Source organism: Ursus arctos, unplaced genomic scaffold, assembly GCF_023065955.2.
Source record: "Ursus arctos isolate Adak ecotype North America unplaced genomic scaffold, UrsArc2.0 scaffold_8, whole genome shotgun sequence".
NCBI classification, from domain to species: domain Eukaryota; kingdom Metazoa; phylum Chordata; class Mammalia; order Carnivora; family Ursidae; genus Ursus; species Ursus arctos.
In genome coordinates, this window is record NW_026623100.1 from 10,916,756 (window position 1) to 10,932,463 (window position 15,708).

Consider the following 15,708-nt stretch of genomic DNA (forward strand, 5'->3'; position numbering starts at 1 on the left):
TACATCCGGTCCCCCAAGCCGGAAGGAAAGCACCGCCCCTACTCACCTTGTGTTCTTACAGGTCACGTTCTAATAACAGTAATCTGGGACTTACACACAGGAAGCATATGGTGGGGGGTGTGGAAGAGTAAATTTCAAAGAGCTGCTGTTAGGGGATGACGGTGAACATACAAGCACATGTGCTCAACTACCTAGTCCTAAAAATGGGGAGAGCCCAAGAGGCCTCAGTCTGGGTAGCAGGCTCCTCAGCACATCCTCCTGTCCCATCTTAGGCAGGGCCCAGCCATGGCCCCCGAGCCTCCCCACCTCTGAGATGGCACAGTTCCAGAGGGCTGCAGGTGCTCCTGGGGCCTGTCCCCACGCAAAGCGCCACTGCAGAGCCCTGGCTGCTGCCTGAGCAAGCACGCTGGGCATGACTGGGGAGGGCCTGGGGCAGCCATGGAGACCCCAGGCAGCAGACACAGTGCTTTCTGGCCGCCATCTAATTCTTTGGTAGGAAAAGTCACTGGGTTATATTAATTCTTGGTTTGCCTTCAGGGGGGAAAATTGGCCCAAGTAACACTGTTTTAAAAATCTGCATAAATTACATTCATGAAAATGGAAGCTGGCTTCATTCCCATAAGAGGTGAGGGTAAAGTGAAAACTGAAGCCCTAAGATTCTTGTAAGAGAAGCCAGCAAGGGATTCCCAACCACACTAGTGGGAGGAGCTAAAATCCCAGCACCCGGGGCCTTGTCTGGCCTGGGAGAAATGGGGCCCCCTCTCAGAGCACGCATAGCAACAAAATGCTGCCGGGTTTTGAAGGCAAAATGGTAGACTGGAGACGGGCTATTCATTATCAAAGAACATTGCAGTTGGAAGAGAGAATTCTGTCTACGAGGCTATAACCAGGGGCCCCCGGTGGCACCGAGGGCTGAAGCACCTCACAGAGGAGGGGACAGCACAGGCTTTCTCTACAGGAGAGCAAGACCCAAACAGACACTCTCTCCACAGACAGAAAACTCACCAACACTCCTCAAAACTGCTAAAGAAAAGAACCAAAACGAAGTATTAGCAGTTAGCAAACACCAAATGCAAAACAAAAAGTTAAAAAGCCAAGTTATCTTTTGTCAAAACCCTTGAAATTATGTGTTGAAGTACCCACTACAGGGACAATAAAAATTATGAGCCCAATGTGCTTATTCATCAGAGCAACGTCAATGTCTGTGCACAAGCCCCGGGGAGACATCCTGCCTGCGGGCCAAGTTATGTCTACATTTAAGGTACAGTTAAAATAATGAAAATCATTTCTACAGGTGGTTTTATAACATTAGTAGGAAATTGAATGAAAATTTATATTATTTATTTGAAAAATACTCCAGAGGCATTTTGGAAGTAAGAAGTTCTGAACTTAATACACAGAATAATCAGGTATCAACATCTGGACCTTTATGTGACAGGGACGGCCAGTGGCGCCCCCTCTTGATGGGCTCTCCCCTCCGGGGCCCCCATGGCATCCTCGAATCTCCCACTCACAGCCCCACACAGCCACATGCAATGGAGTGACAGACACACGCTCTCTCGGCTGGCTGTGCAGAGCTGCGGTGAGCACAGAAGCTTCCTCTTCATCATAATTCCCAGGGAACAGCACAGTCAGTGACTCTTCAGCTGGCTCTGGCTTGTCTGGGCAGGGAAGACCCCTTGGTGGGATCAATCAAGGTCAAGAGGGCTGTCTGGGGGCCTCCCAAGGATGCCGTCCCACCCTTAAGGCTGAAATTCCCCTTCCTAACCACTGGCCCTTTCTTGCCCTTCCTCCTGCTGCCTCCACGGCTCACTTGGCTCCAGGTCACCTGTGCACACATCTGAGCAATGATTTCTCATGGTGCGCTCTCTTCCACCTGCCAGCTCACCCCTCCAGCCTTGCCCCATGGGCAGAGAAGCTCCTAGCTGCATCCCTGATCCCCTTGGCCCAGTGACCGGCCACTGGACCTGACCTTTCACCCCCTCCTTGATCTAGTCTGCAGTCAGTTTTCTCGAGCTGACCCCTGACTCCTGCCCATGGCAGCACAAAGCCTCTGATTCCCTGGCAGGTGCCAACGCTCTCCACACGGCCACCTTGTCCATTCTCCTGATGCCCCCTGCGCCTTGGCTTCACCTTCCCTCCAACTGTTCTGTTCTCCATTGGTGAGTCCCACCCTTTCAACTCCACACTCTGCAGACGCTGGCCCGTGGTATTTTCAGCTTGTTTCTTCACTCCTCAGGGATCTCTCTGCAGCACACCTTCTCTTGTCCCTTCTAGGACTCCCTGCCTGGTCTGGCCTTTGCATTTCCAGAGCCTTGCTCCATCGACCTTCTCTTATCAACAATTCTTCACTCTCAATCCCCATCAGCTTGAATGCATAATCAAGTAATAACCATTGTCCCCAGGCAGACACCTGCATGCTATTTCCTCTACTCCATGGTCCACTGATCTCACAGGACCATCTATACTCATTGCCCTGACTTCTTACACTTGCCCTCCTCATCTATTTAAATCTTGACAGGTGACGTTCTGGAAGATCACCAATGCCTCCCACATATCCAATGCAACAGCTGGGGTTTATGGCTCTCTCCCCATCATCCCTGCTCCTGGGGTGGCATGGCACTGCTTGCTCCAAATGGTGGTGTTGACTTGTCTGCTCCCAGGCAAGGCCGGGAGCCCCTCGGGGCCAGGCCTACCTCTGTTACTCCTGCATCCATGGTCACCAGCGTGTGGCCCCGCACTGAGCAGGCTGCCAGCAAGGCCAGCCCTCTCGCTCAGCTCCTGTCCTCAAAACATCACACCTCAGCCACACCTCCCTGCATGCTCCATGATGCCCTTCCCCAACTGCCTACCTGGCCATTTCCTGTTTGGACTGCAGCTGCGTGCGGCTCCCCTTCCACCCCCCGCCCCATTCTAGGCTTCTTCAAACAGGGAATGTTTACCACTGCAGTCCTTTCAGGAAAGGAAACAATCAATCTCTTGCAGGCTTCACAGTTTGTGGCGTTCAACATACACACCTGGTGTGACAGACCAGGGGCTCTAAGAGACAGCTGAGCCAGTAGACAGTCCACACCGGGGAGCCGCCTTCCAGGGGGAGTTCAATTTGCTGTTCATTTGCAGGGCCAGGACCACTGATCAGGTGCCCTCGTCACCCCCCAGCTCAGTCGCACACACAGAAGCACAGGGGCCACGCGGCAGCTCCTCCCGCCACACGAAAGCACATCGGATGGCTAGATGTTTTTGCGGTCACGTTTTGATTTTTTTTAACCTAGGAAGTACCAGACAGCTGTACAAGGACCACGAACACTCTCCAAGTACTTACTGCTTCTTGGTCTCTTCAAATTTGTGCAGCTTTTTGCGGAGACCTCCTGACTTAAAACCTTGGCAGTGTGCTGCTGGCGCTCCGATGGTGACGATGTCGTAGTTCTGATCTGAATGACAGAAAGCTCTCCTCCGTTACTCTGGGCTCAGGCCTGTGGACAAGCCAGCTACAGGGATATGCACGCAACTCTGGGACCCTGCCCACCCCAGCCCGTTTCCAAGCAGTCTGCTCCCTCGGTCCCACAGCCTTGATTGTCTGAGGGCCCCTGGAGCCCAGCACCATCATTTCAGCAGAGAGGGGGTTCCTACACATCTCCAGATGGGGCCACAAAGAGCCAGAGGCAACACTGACAACACTCAGCTTGCATCCCTCCTTGGGAAGGATAACTGACAGGTGACTTTCTGCCACAGAAACACAAAGGGAAGCTGGAGGGAGGGTGGACGAGGGGAAGGGACAAAGGGAGGGAAAAGCATAGGGAACAAAGACCTTACGAAGGTCCTGTGCCATGTCTCTTATCTGAGTTGCCAGGCAGGAGAACACATAGGGAAGGCTGCGCATGTGTGGGGCAGCCTGGGGACCAAGCACACAGGGAGAAAAGAAGTCAAGTGTGATTTAGTGAGAGGAACAGAAAAATAGTTACCTGACCCCCCATCGTCTTGAACTCTCATCCTCTGTATGTGCAAGTTTGTGGGAACAAATTCTAACTTTTTATCTGCTTTCAAACTGCTCGCTTTAAATGAGGGACCTAAGAAAAGGAATATGAGAAAACAAGGACGGTTGACATGTACGCTGCATTCAGGAATGGCAAGTAGGACAGTGATATTCCGAGGAAGGAGCTACGCGTGAGCAGTACGTGCTGGTAGCGGCCGAGGAAATTCTGAGGGGCCCGTGAGCACATTTCACATCCAGAGAGCAGGTTGGGTGAAACACTGGAGGGAGGGCAGCTCACGGGCCGGAAGGCTGGTTCTGGGTGCTCAGGTGGGGAGCAGAGCCAGGCAGGAGTAGCTTCAAAAGGCTATGGTTACCAGTGCCCTGCCCTCCCATGACTCAGCTCTCAGTTGAGAAGTCGGACATAAAGGCGGATTTTGTGCACCATGATGTCAGCACCGCTATAAAAAGCAAATGGGCCCATGCCAGGGACTGCCTGTTCCAACCCTGGAGAACGCCATCAGGCGAGATCTAAGAAATCGGCTCAGCTAGAGCAACACATCTCAATTCCCACAAAGAGATGAAAGGGTCTGCTCATCACCTCAGACCCAGCAAGATGAACGAATGCTACAAAGCGTGGATCCTGGCCCTCTGAAACACAAACCTGAACGTGTTCCCTTGATTATGCTCGGGGCTGGTTAAGGAGGTTGGATGATGGAACTAACATCTATCTCGTTTCTGTGATCAGAATCCAACACTAATCAAGAAATACATGGTTAGTGGGGCGCCTGGGTGGCACAGCGGTTAAGCGTCTGCCTTCGGCTCAGGGCGTGATCCCGGTGTTACGGGATCGAGCCCCACGTCAGGCTCCTCCACTATGAGCCTGCTTCTTCCTCTCCCACTCCCCCTGCTTGTGTTCCCTCTCTCGCTGGCTGTCTCTATCTCTGTCAAATAAAGAAATAAAAAATCTTTAAAAAAAAAAAAAAAAAAAAAGAAATACATGGTTAGAAAAGAAAGGGGTTACGAATTAGCGACAATCAGAAGGAGAGAAGAAATAAACTTTCTCTCTAGTGATTAAAGGTAAATCGTACCAGTATACAAAATGCAGACCGGCCACTGTCTGCTTTGCATTCTGTGCTAGGACACTGCCCTCTGGGGCCTGATACTTACGGGGGCCCAGAGACCAGCAGCAGTGGCATCGTGGGAGCCTGTTAGAAACGCAGAATCCGAGATCTGCACTGCAGCAAGATCTTCAGGGACCAGGCTGCACACTGACACTTGAGATGCTCTGCTCTGGAAAACTCAGGCTCATGGGGGTTTCCTGCTTTCCCAGGTAATAGGTATCTGGCAGGGGTAGGTCCCTCAATTTCTTCAGCTCTATGCTGCCAATACACTTAGACCTGCCCTTCAGATTCAAACCAGATCCAAGGGCACCATCACCTTGTCCTCATAACCGTATGTGGCTTCTTCTCAGCCAAGTTCATGGGCGGGTTCGTATGTTCTGTGTCAAAACCTTAATATTAAGGACGTAAGATTTTCTTTTAATCCTGAAATTCCATTATGTAGTAGTAGGGGGAGGAAAGAATCTGAAGATAGATAATAAAGTAACAAAAACCCAAAAAATTCATTCTAATTTGGAATAAAAAGGGATTAGTTAAGAAAGTTCTTCCAAATCTACCCTTAGAGTATTTTGAAAACCGAACAGGATCTTTCAAGAAGAAATGTGAAGTGTCTATACTTTACTTTCTTTTTTGAGGCTGAAAACGGAGCGCTCCACTCAGACAATTCAGTGTTCAATACAAGGATTGTTGACGATTTAAACTGGGAAATCGAGGAAACCACTTTGTCTCAAAGCAAACGGTTTACATCTTTGGGGCATGTCCCTTGAGCATTTTAGACCAAGACAAAAAAATAACATGAACCAACAGCCTGTGCTTTCGTCTCTCCTAAATTTCATCCTGCATTAGTTGTTCTGGCAGAAGACACCATAGAAGGAATTTTCAATGCAATTCACATACTTGTCTTCTTAATTAAGATCTGAGAAATCCATGTTTGAAAGAATTCACACCTACACGAGAACCTATTTTTAAAAATCCATTAGAGTGTCTGTCAGGGAGAGTATTTGAGCCAGGTTCTCGTTTTCTAGCTGGGAAAAGGGAGACCCAGCACCCACCTTTGTACTGATGGAGGTCAGTCAGGTTCTCCTGGTACGTGAGGATGATGGTCTGGTACTGAGTGACAATCTGGCGCCGGAGGCTCTCCCAGCAAGGGGACAGATCCCCCAACTCCTCCAGTTCACACACTCTGCAAGGAAGACACACACACACACACACACACACACACACATCAGGTGTGGAGCCGGCTCACTTCCCTGGGAGAGGCACAGGTGTCCCAACCAAGCAGGAGAACAAAGCGGACATGGAAGTGCAGTCAATGCCAGGGAAGGCGTCGGACAACAGCTACACTGCAGGTCTCCAGAGCAAGCCGGGGGGCGGGGGGGCACATGACACAACACCCTAGAAGGAATGGCTGTATGATGGGCAGACCACTCACCATGTGGAAAAGCACAGAGATGCTTTTCACAGAAACTCTGTCAAATGCCTGGGGAAAACTAAGTGGAGGGGAGGGGCTCTAGGGGAGTGGCTCCTTGCCCGTACCCCCACAGGCCCCGTGGGACCCTCCTGGATGCTGAGACAGGGGGGGTTGTGAGACAGCTTCTCACTGCCCCCATGTTCTGGGGGTGTGTGGGCCTTCCTGCCCTGCCCCTAAGAACACTGTTGCAAGACATACAGCTGCCAAGCGGTGGTCCATAGCTAGCTGGCACGGGGCGGCCCTGCTCTGCTGCGCTTGCCCAGCCCCCTCTGTTTCAGTGCTGTCCCTCGGGGGACAAGGGCCATAGCGGGCTGGCAACTTTGGCTATGCTTTCTTTCTCTATGGGAGTAATGAGCTGTCTAAATCTAAAAGCAGCAGGAAGGCAGGGAAAGGGGAAAGGGAGAAGAGAAGAAAAAAAGAGGATCTGTCACCTTCAGAAAAATAAAAGCTATGTAAGAACTGAAACATAACTGTCTTAGCTCAGCAATAAATAATAGCTACATAATTGGAATAATGAAAACACAAGATAGACAAAAAAAAAAAAAAAAGGATAACCACATTAGGAAGCTGGGGAACGGGAAAGTACAAAAGACCTAAAATCCTCATCACAGGGAATCAGTAGCTAAGCCCCAAACCAGTTAAGAGAGTATGCTATTCGTTTATTTAGTAACATAGCGGTAAACTCTAAAATGGCTAAAAGTGGTTGTTTCTAGGAAGCAGATCAGAGAGTAGAGGGCCCCAGGACTTATGTCATTGTTAAAAGCCTTTGGGCACTATTTGTTTTTTTATACTATGCATATTTTCCTTTGGGGGAAAAAAAAGCTAATTTTATGCAATCTGCTAGATTGTCTGAAATTAAAAAGAAAGTTGTAGCATTTTATTAGGAAATTAGCAAGATCAAAGTAAAAGAGTACACAAGTAGGCGAGGCCGTGGTGAGACCCCTGTCCTCGCTCACTGCTGGCCAGCTGGTCCTGCGGCCGTGGGTCTGCTCGTGACCACACGAGCCCCACCTGCCACGGCTGCTGCTGGAGCCTCCCCGGTGTCTCTGCCCCCTTTCTGCTCCTTCCTGTGCTTCGGTGTCAGTTTAATGTTACCGTCTCACAGAAGCCTGGCCGGACCGCCCTCCTTCTCACCAGCCCTTCTAATTTCTGCACACAGCTCAAGCAGCTGGGGCTCGGGGTGCGGCCCCCACTTCTCCAGAGGGACTGCCTTCCACAGTCTGTCTCGCTCATCAAGAACCCTCCCACACCACACGCAACACCAGCCACGTGCGTGAAACTGGTGTGAAACACGATAACAACAAAACCCTCAAAACCCAAGTTCTCGTGAAATGAGTAAACTCTTCAAAGTTATAATCTAGTAAACCAAATAATGAGAATTTATGCCATAATTAAAATTATAACATGAAAACTCAAGACCTGTGCAAATGTAGATGGTAGGTAAGAAAATCTGTACAAATACAGAAAAGCTGAAAGGAAAAAGTTTAAAGTTAAAAGAACTATAAAATAGGGGCGCCTGGGTGGCACAGCGGTTAAGCGTCTGCCTTCAGCTCAGGGCGTGATCCCGGCGTTGTGGGATCGAGCCCCACATCAGGCTCCTCCGCTATGAGCCTGCTTCTTCCTCTCCCACTCCCCCTGCCTGTGTTCCCTCTCTCGCTGGCTGTCTCTATCTCTGTCAAATAAATAAATAAAATCTTTAAAAAAAAAAAAAAAAGAACTATAAAATAGTACACATAGAGAGATAAAGCAGCTCATTGCATTATTCTTGTCATTCTTAGGTTGAGTTTTTTTTTCAAGATAAAAAATGTTTAAAAATAGCTGTATCCGAACAGTGAGATCCTGACTGCATTGTGTCCTCTCATGCTCTTATTTTGTGTTCATAATTAACACTGTCTTTTGACAGCGAGGAGAAACGACATCTGAGGAAGACAGGTGACACACTCTGCAATCTGCGGGGCTGAACCCCTTCTCCCTGCCATGGGATCGAGGGAAAATGCCCCAGGCTAAGAGATATGGAGGACCAGAGGGCCCCAACGAGTCACACTTAGCTCTCTATAGCCTCTATCACTGTGGCCCTGCCCTACGGAACCAGTGACCAAAGAACGACCAGCCCTTCCTAACTTTCTACAGGCCAACTGAGAGGGGAAAGGAGAGGGGAAGAGAAGGGAGCAGGCATGCGTGCTGGGCACATGTCTGGGGCTTCCTATAACTTGTCTGGTGATGGCCTCGCACAGGAACTCAGGGGACAGGTGAGCAAACGCAGGCTTCGGCAAGCCGAGGCCACCGAGCAAGCAAGTGGCGGCGGCTGGGTCTGAAGCTAGCCTCTCTGCTGCCAGTGCTCTACCCACCACATCTAAGAACTTTCCGGAAAGGAAGGGGTGGATGACCCAGGCCTGATGGGCGGTCGGCCTCTCCACGGGGCCTCACCTGGCCGCGTCTTCTTCCAGCAGGAGCTTCACGAACTGCCGGGGCACATGCAAGGAGAGCACGCTCTCCGCCATCTGCTCCAGGATCCGCAGGTGGTTGCCGTCCGTGGTCGGGAACCGGTACATGCGGCAGATGGCACCGCCGAACACTGAGGTGGGGGACGCGGAGGGGACAGAGGCTGCGTGTGAGCCGGCGACACACCCGCTGTGTGGGCCCTCAACAGCGCTCCTTACTGTTCCTCTCAAGAGAATGAGAGCATTTAAACCAAGGCCCACCGGAGGGACTGAGTCTGGCTGCTCCTCCCCTGCGACATGCAATCTTCTCATCCCAGGGTGTGGAATGAACTCTGGAGTGCAGGGGCGGGGGCGGGGAGGGTGTCAGTCCCCAAACCCGAGGCAACACGACAAAGAGTGGAATGAAGGAGAGATGCCCCCCTACCCCTTTGCTTGGAGTATAACTAACTCCACATGCTGGCACAAAGCATGGCACTCAGACACATGGCAGGGAGGTGACAATCGGGGTGCCTGGCTGTGACAATCCGAGTAGGTGGGGAGGAAAGGGTGGGCATGGGCCTGAGTGGACACTCACAAGAGTGGCAAGAGTACCAACGGAGGAAGCTGTTTACCCGATTTCAGTAAGGTGTCTTTTCGCAACGAAGCATACTTGGATCGGATTCCCAGTGCCTCTGTCAAGCTCTCATCAACGGGGAGAACCATCTAGTGACGCGGACAGAAAAGCAGAAACGGTGAGACCCAGAAAATTCCAGAACACTCCGCAGAAACGGGGCCCACGTGCATCATCACAGAACTCTAAGAATTAGTATCCCCCATTCACTCTACAGTAAATACACTGCCCCAGCCAAAATTAATCCACCTGCCAGTACACTGCCCTCAGGCCACGCACACAGGATCTTCTAGTGACTCGGTCACTTCACCTGGTACTGCAGTGTTGTGACGGACAGAATGAGGGGGGAACAGACGATGCTCAGAAACGTTTGCACAGCTGACCTCCTGGGCTTATTTTGGGTGAAATGAGCTAGCTCCGTATTTTACAGCAATGACCACTTAGCAGTGTCTGGTACACCGGTACTGTAGTCTGAGAGCATGAGGGGCCCGTGCGAGCGACGGTGAGGGAGGCAGGGTGACAGAGAGGGAGTGGAGCAGATGCAGAGGGGGAGAGGTCTAGGAGAGGCTCAGCGAGTGTGTGGATGGGAGGCACACAGAAGGTGGCTGCGGGGCACATGTGTGCCTGGGAGGGAAGCTCTAACGAAACAGCAGAGATAATCCAAGCCTCCTTGCACACCCCCATCAGCCCCCCTTCGCCGCCTGAATGCAGCTCCTCCAGCCTGGCTCCCACTCAGCAGAGTCTTGCATGGCACGCTCCCTGAAGGGACCCCCCTCACTACTTTGAGAAGTGCCTGGGGGGATGGGCACGTTCTGCCTTGGGGGCCCCGTCTTTCCCTTCCCGGGACACAAAGGCAAAGTGCATCTGGACAGACCCTCTGACTCCTTCCAACAGAGAGGAGCAAGGCGGCGTGCTCACCCTCCCATTGACGGTGTCCAGAGACCGGGTCACAGGGGGCCGCTGGTCTGACTTCTCCTCCATCTGCCAGCCAATCACGGTGATGTTACCCACACGGTCACTCTCCGCAGATCTGCAATGAGCAAAGTGCTCTGATAAGAGGCATTTACCTGCACTTCATTTTCTGCTTAAATGCAAAGCTCAGCCATCCTGGGTCATCAAGGGGTCCTGAGAGTGCCAGGATCTGGTGCACTGGTCAGTCAGCCAGCATTCACTACATGCACAGGCTCCGGGGGAGGCAGACAAGGAAACCGTAAGAGCAGAGAGGAGGGCTGCAGCTGCGAGGGGACACAGCACCACAGAGAAGTGTGGATGTGCCTGGGGTACAGTTGGAGGGGAAGAGCCAATGCTTGCTTGGGAGGTACCCATCAGCCCCTGGGCTGACCTCTGCCCTCGAGAGAGATGAAGACACATCTTGGAACCAGGACTGGAAAGCACCTTCTTCTAACACTGAACCCCATTCTGTTCCTTCCCACCCACCCTTAAGATCTGATTAGACCCAAGACCTAGGCCTGGACCCCAAGTAAGCAGAGGGTTTCCCAAAGACTCTGAATCCTGGTATGATACAGTTAATGCCACTCTAGCCCTGGTCAGTTTCGCCTGAGTTCCCGCAGGGTGGCTGCCAGCTGCGTAGGCCCATCTGATTCATCCAGGGAGGCCCCAGGGACACCCTAACGCCTCAGGCTTTTTATTTAAAGTGTCTGATTTAGCCAGGTTCTAAACTTTTATGTGGTCACATATACTGACAATTTCCTTTGTGACTTTTTCTCATTGTTCTAATGCCTGGAAAAGTGCTTCCCCATGCTCTCTGCTCAAGAGTCCTACGTACACCCTTTTCAAAAGAAGATGTCCATTTCTTACATTTAGTGATGATCCAACTAGAATTAGTTCTGGCACATGACGTACCTGAATATTTTTCTCTAGCAGCCCTTTGCCCCACACGACCCCTTGTCTTTCTGTAAGACGCGTCCTTCATGCTGAGGCAGGTTCCCTCTGCACACCGAGGGCCGAACCAGGCTCTTGCTCTGCCCGAAGCCTCCAACACTGCTCTCACCATAGCTTTAGAATGGTGCACTGTCCAGCAGATGATTAACCCTTGTCAAATTGCTTTTGCTCTTTTGAACTATCTTCCCAACTTTTACATTATTTTGAAAAAAAGAACACCATGTTAGGGTTTCGGTGAGCACTGTCCCCGAAATGAATTTGGGAAGGGCTGACATCTTGAACTCTTTCACCTTCCTTTCAGGGATACAGTGGGGGTTCCCCTTCCTTCCTTCCATAAATATTTATTGAGCACCAGGCTCTGTTCTAGGTGCTTAGGATACGGCAATGAAGCAAAGCGGACAAAAACCCTGCTGCCCGGGAGATCATATTCTACTGGGAAGAGATGACAGATAAAAATATTGAGTATTATCAGATATATATGGAGGTTTTCCTTAGGTCTGCGTACAACAGGGCTCATATTTCCTATAGATACTGCACATTTCCATTCCCTAACGGGTCCTCTGATGGGCTGTTTTAATCTCACTTCAGTAAGCAACCACTCCTCACTGACACCAGCCTTTGGGAGGGGGCCGGGCCCTCTCTGAGTGCAGGAAATGGGGCCTTCCGCTCATCTGTCCCTGGACTTCATAATTCCAGGTCCTTTCAAGGGAATAAAATTAAATACCAACCTTAGTGTTAAATGCAACCTATGATGCCTGTCCTGGAGCAGATCTTTGACAATGAATGTTCCAGAGCCCAGTAAATACATCTGAGGAAGAGCGGGGGAGAGAAGGCATTAGTACGCTTGCTTTGCCTCTGGTCCAAATGCCAGGCCCAAGAGTCCAGCAGGCTGGTTCCCACAACACATCTGACCCTCTCTCAGGAGCCTAACACGGATGCTCAGGAGGAAATTCCTGAAGATGAATACATTTGGACGCCAGTTAATTTGTGAGCAAAGTAGTGAAGTTAATCTGTGTTCACCTCTCACTCAGATGATTACAGAACTTAAAAAAAGGGAACAAAATGCCACGAACCACAGTGTGTTACTTAACTGTTCCCTGAGATCGATCTTTGACATCATACACGGAGAGTTTGATCTGTGTCATCTGACTGATAAGAGAGTCTTGAAAGAAGGCAATACTGCTTAGGAATATAGGATTGTTGGTTCCCTAGAATAGAAAAAAGAGCAAAATCAGAATGCGGAGTTGGGTTTTTCCACGTAATTGCTTTGGAAACACACCAACATTTTCAGAACGAGACACTAACCTTCTTACTGACTTGGATCGACACAAACACTGATGGCAGCCTAAATGGATGCCTAAAACAAGCCCAAACGCTGCTTAGAAAAAGGACAAAGGAGTGTGACAGGCATCTCCAGAAGCAGCCACCGCAGGCAGGCCCACCGCACGGCCGTGCCCGAGGGCTCACTCTAAGGCTTCTCGCTCACTAGAGGGGATCCTCTAAAAGTGAAAGGACCTGGATGTCCGCATGTATTCTCGGTATGACCACTTTAAATGAGTGATCTATTTGGATCTCCTACTTCGGGTTGTTCCTTGAAGATGTACAACGTCAGATGTGAGAAGAAATGAATGACTTAAGTTGTTTCTTATTTCCAGAATCCCATAGTTGGAATAATTAAGAACTGACCTTTTTAAGGTTATCCTTTTCAAAAGACGAGCTGTGAGTTTCTAGCTCATAGGGGGCCATTTCTTGGCAGCCTAGCCCTGCCCCCCAGAGCCCCATAACATATTGTCTTTCTCAGGCAGCGGTTACCTATCTCAGCCAAATGGTTCCTAGTTCCTGTTTGTGCCTGCTGTGGGTCCCATGCCTCTAGCAGTGCTCCCTCTGCGGCTCCAGGTTCGGGCTCTCGGGGTATGCTGGACGGCCCCGGCTGGGCAGCCTGCTGGGACCACAGCCCACCCTACCTCACCCTGCACCTGCCCTTGGTTAAGGCCATTCTCTGTCTCTCCTCACAAGGAGGCTATATACATCTGCTTTGCTGCCTCTTTCTCCAGCATTCCCAACCACCTTGGGACAGGGAACCACTCCCACAAACCCGCCTCCAGGGCCTGTCACACGCACCCCTTCTCTCCATTCCTTCCCACTGCCAGTCAGGTCCTACATGCTCCCCCAGATGCCTGTCAGCTTAGGACCTCCCTGGAACACATCTAGTCAGGTGACTCCCCTCCGAAAAGCCTGATTGGCCTGCTACACACTCCTGGCCTGCCGTTCAAGGCTGCTCTCCCTTGCTCCTCCACGTGGGCCTTTTGCACACCCAGAACAGGGTAAGGGTATTCTCAGAACCCACATGACACTTTCCTATTGCACGCCTTTGCATAACTACCACCGAACTCGGGCGTGCTCTTCAACACGTGGTCCCCAGACCAGCAGCACGGGCATCACCCGGGGGCTTGTGAGAACTGCAGAGTCTTGGCCCTGCCCAGGTCTCTTAAGTCAGAATTCCGCTAAGCATCACCCGAGGCAGCCTCTCCAATCCTCAGAGCTGGATGGGCCCTACCCCCCGGGTGCTGCCCTCCTCTCTCTACTCCACCCCTTCCCACACAGCTGTGTAGAGTTGGACCACGCTCACTGCCTCCCCACCCACAGGATGGGACGGTCCTCAAGGGCAGGGACTGGGCCTCCGAGGTCTTTGTATCAACCAAGGCGCCCAGCACCGCGCTCCACACGCAGGCAGCACTCACCAGATGCTTAGAAAACAAAACCGTTGATTTGAACTCAGAAATAAGTTTCCAAGAGAATGAAAAACGGTGGTCTAGGTTCCAAAATGTAAATGAGGGAAGGGGAGAAGTGCAGTTTAAGTCTGTTTGAGACTGCTAGGGAGGGGTTAATTCACACAGACGCTCACATCACAAACAAAATCCTGCACAGTCTAAGACAGAGCCTATACTTCGTTTCGTAACTTACATACGGTGCTCAATTATCTAAAAGGAGTTTGTAAAACGTAAATATAAAACACACAATGCAAAAGGATATACAAAGAAAGCCAATAAAAAGAGGGGTATGTCCAGTAAGAAGGCTGGTTAATAAGTAACATTCTCCACACTGTGATTAATGAACACAATTCTCCGAAAGCAGCAGCCAAATGAAAATGACAAGGAAGAATGAGCTCTTTACCTCTTAAAAGGCAATAACCTTATAGGATCATTGTTCAAAGACAACCGGCCAATAGCTCATCGATAATTGTAAAGGATGTGGCAAATATGAATGCCACTGAGATGAACGTGAAGAGAAACCTCAGTGTACTGAGAACCCACGGAGTGCCAGCTGCAGGGGCTCAGGTCACCCGCAGCCCCCCCCCGTGGAGGCTATCAACGCCGCAGGAGCCCGTCGCAGAGCTTCGGGTCGAAGCCGGCAGCACGCACCTCGATGATCTCCGTCTGTGCGTGTTTCGTCCAGAAGGCCTGAGGAGGGGTGGTGGCGCTCACTGCTACAAAGCTATTTGGTTTTCGGTCTAGCGATGGAGTATGCAACTCACTGCAGGCTATGGAACCAAGACAGGAAAGAAACGAATCCTTAAAAATCAGGCTCCCGTTAATTCTCAGTTCCAAACATGCCCAGAGAAAGCAAAGAAAGTCAGTGACACTAAAGGGATGAGATGATTCCACTGTCAGCTGTCACATGGAGGTGATCTTTTACACTGGAAACAAGCTCTTCTCATGCTCCCCTCCCCCATCCCCCACCCTCAGGACGGCAAGGCCCTAACTGCCAGTGGGAGGCTGAGCTGACGGGCACTTTCTGTGTCCACAAAGCCGACAACCTCACACAGGGTCTGACCCATCATGTCTGACCTTCATATGCAGTGAGCTAAGCAGCCACTCAGTCTATAAAATCAGGACACAGCTACTCATGCCTGCATCCTATGGCTGTGGCGGCCAGCCCCGAGCCGTGGTGCCCCACAGGCCTCTGTGAATGTCCATCGGAAGCAAATTTAAAAATCCATCGTAATATAAACAAAGGTGTGGTGGTGTTTTTTTTCTTTTTAAAGACGTCATTGCTCATTTTTTCTCCTTATAAGACTCATATCAAATGCAAGATTTGTAAAAATGTTCCTTTTTGGAACTAAGGGAACCCTGTAGAACGGTTTCAGTTGGAAAGTTTATTGTACTAATAAGCATTCTGAAATAGGTAAGACT

The 15,708-nt window shown here is 50.7% G+C and overlaps 1 protein-coding gene across 15 annotated transcripts in view; it reads right to left on the reverse strand.

Moving 5' to 3' along the window:
• INPP4A (inositol polyphosphate-4-phosphatase type I A) overlaps positions 1-15,708 on the reverse strand; it is a 131,630-nt gene that overhangs the window by 37,102 nt on the left and 78,820 nt on the right. For 9 of the 15 annotated variants that reach the window (XM_026487473.4, XM_026487457.4, XM_044378575.3 and 6 more), the window contains 10 exons: positions 14,938-15,056; positions 12,607-12,723; positions 12,244-12,323; positions 10,532-10,643; positions 9,615-9,705; positions 8,990-9,137; positions 6,144-6,274; positions 3,963-4,067; positions 3,323-3,431; positions 1,006-1,023 (listed from right to left, as the gene is read on the reverse strand). In XM_026487473.4, coding sequence (XP_026343258.1) covers positions 1,006-1,023; positions 3,323-3,431; positions 3,963-4,067; positions 6,144-6,274; positions 8,990-9,137; positions 9,615-9,705; positions 10,532-10,643; positions 12,244-12,323; positions 12,607-12,723; positions 14,938-15,056 — 1,030 coding nt within the window. The remainder of the gene's footprint in view (positions 1-1,005; positions 1,024-3,322; positions 3,432-3,962; positions 4,068-6,143; positions 6,275-8,989; positions 9,138-9,614; positions 9,706-10,531; positions 10,644-12,243; positions 12,324-12,606; positions 12,724-14,937; positions 15,057-15,708) is intronic. The other 6 variants (XM_026487460.4, XM_044378581.3, XM_048222574.2 and 3 more) reach the window with 2 other exon arrangements.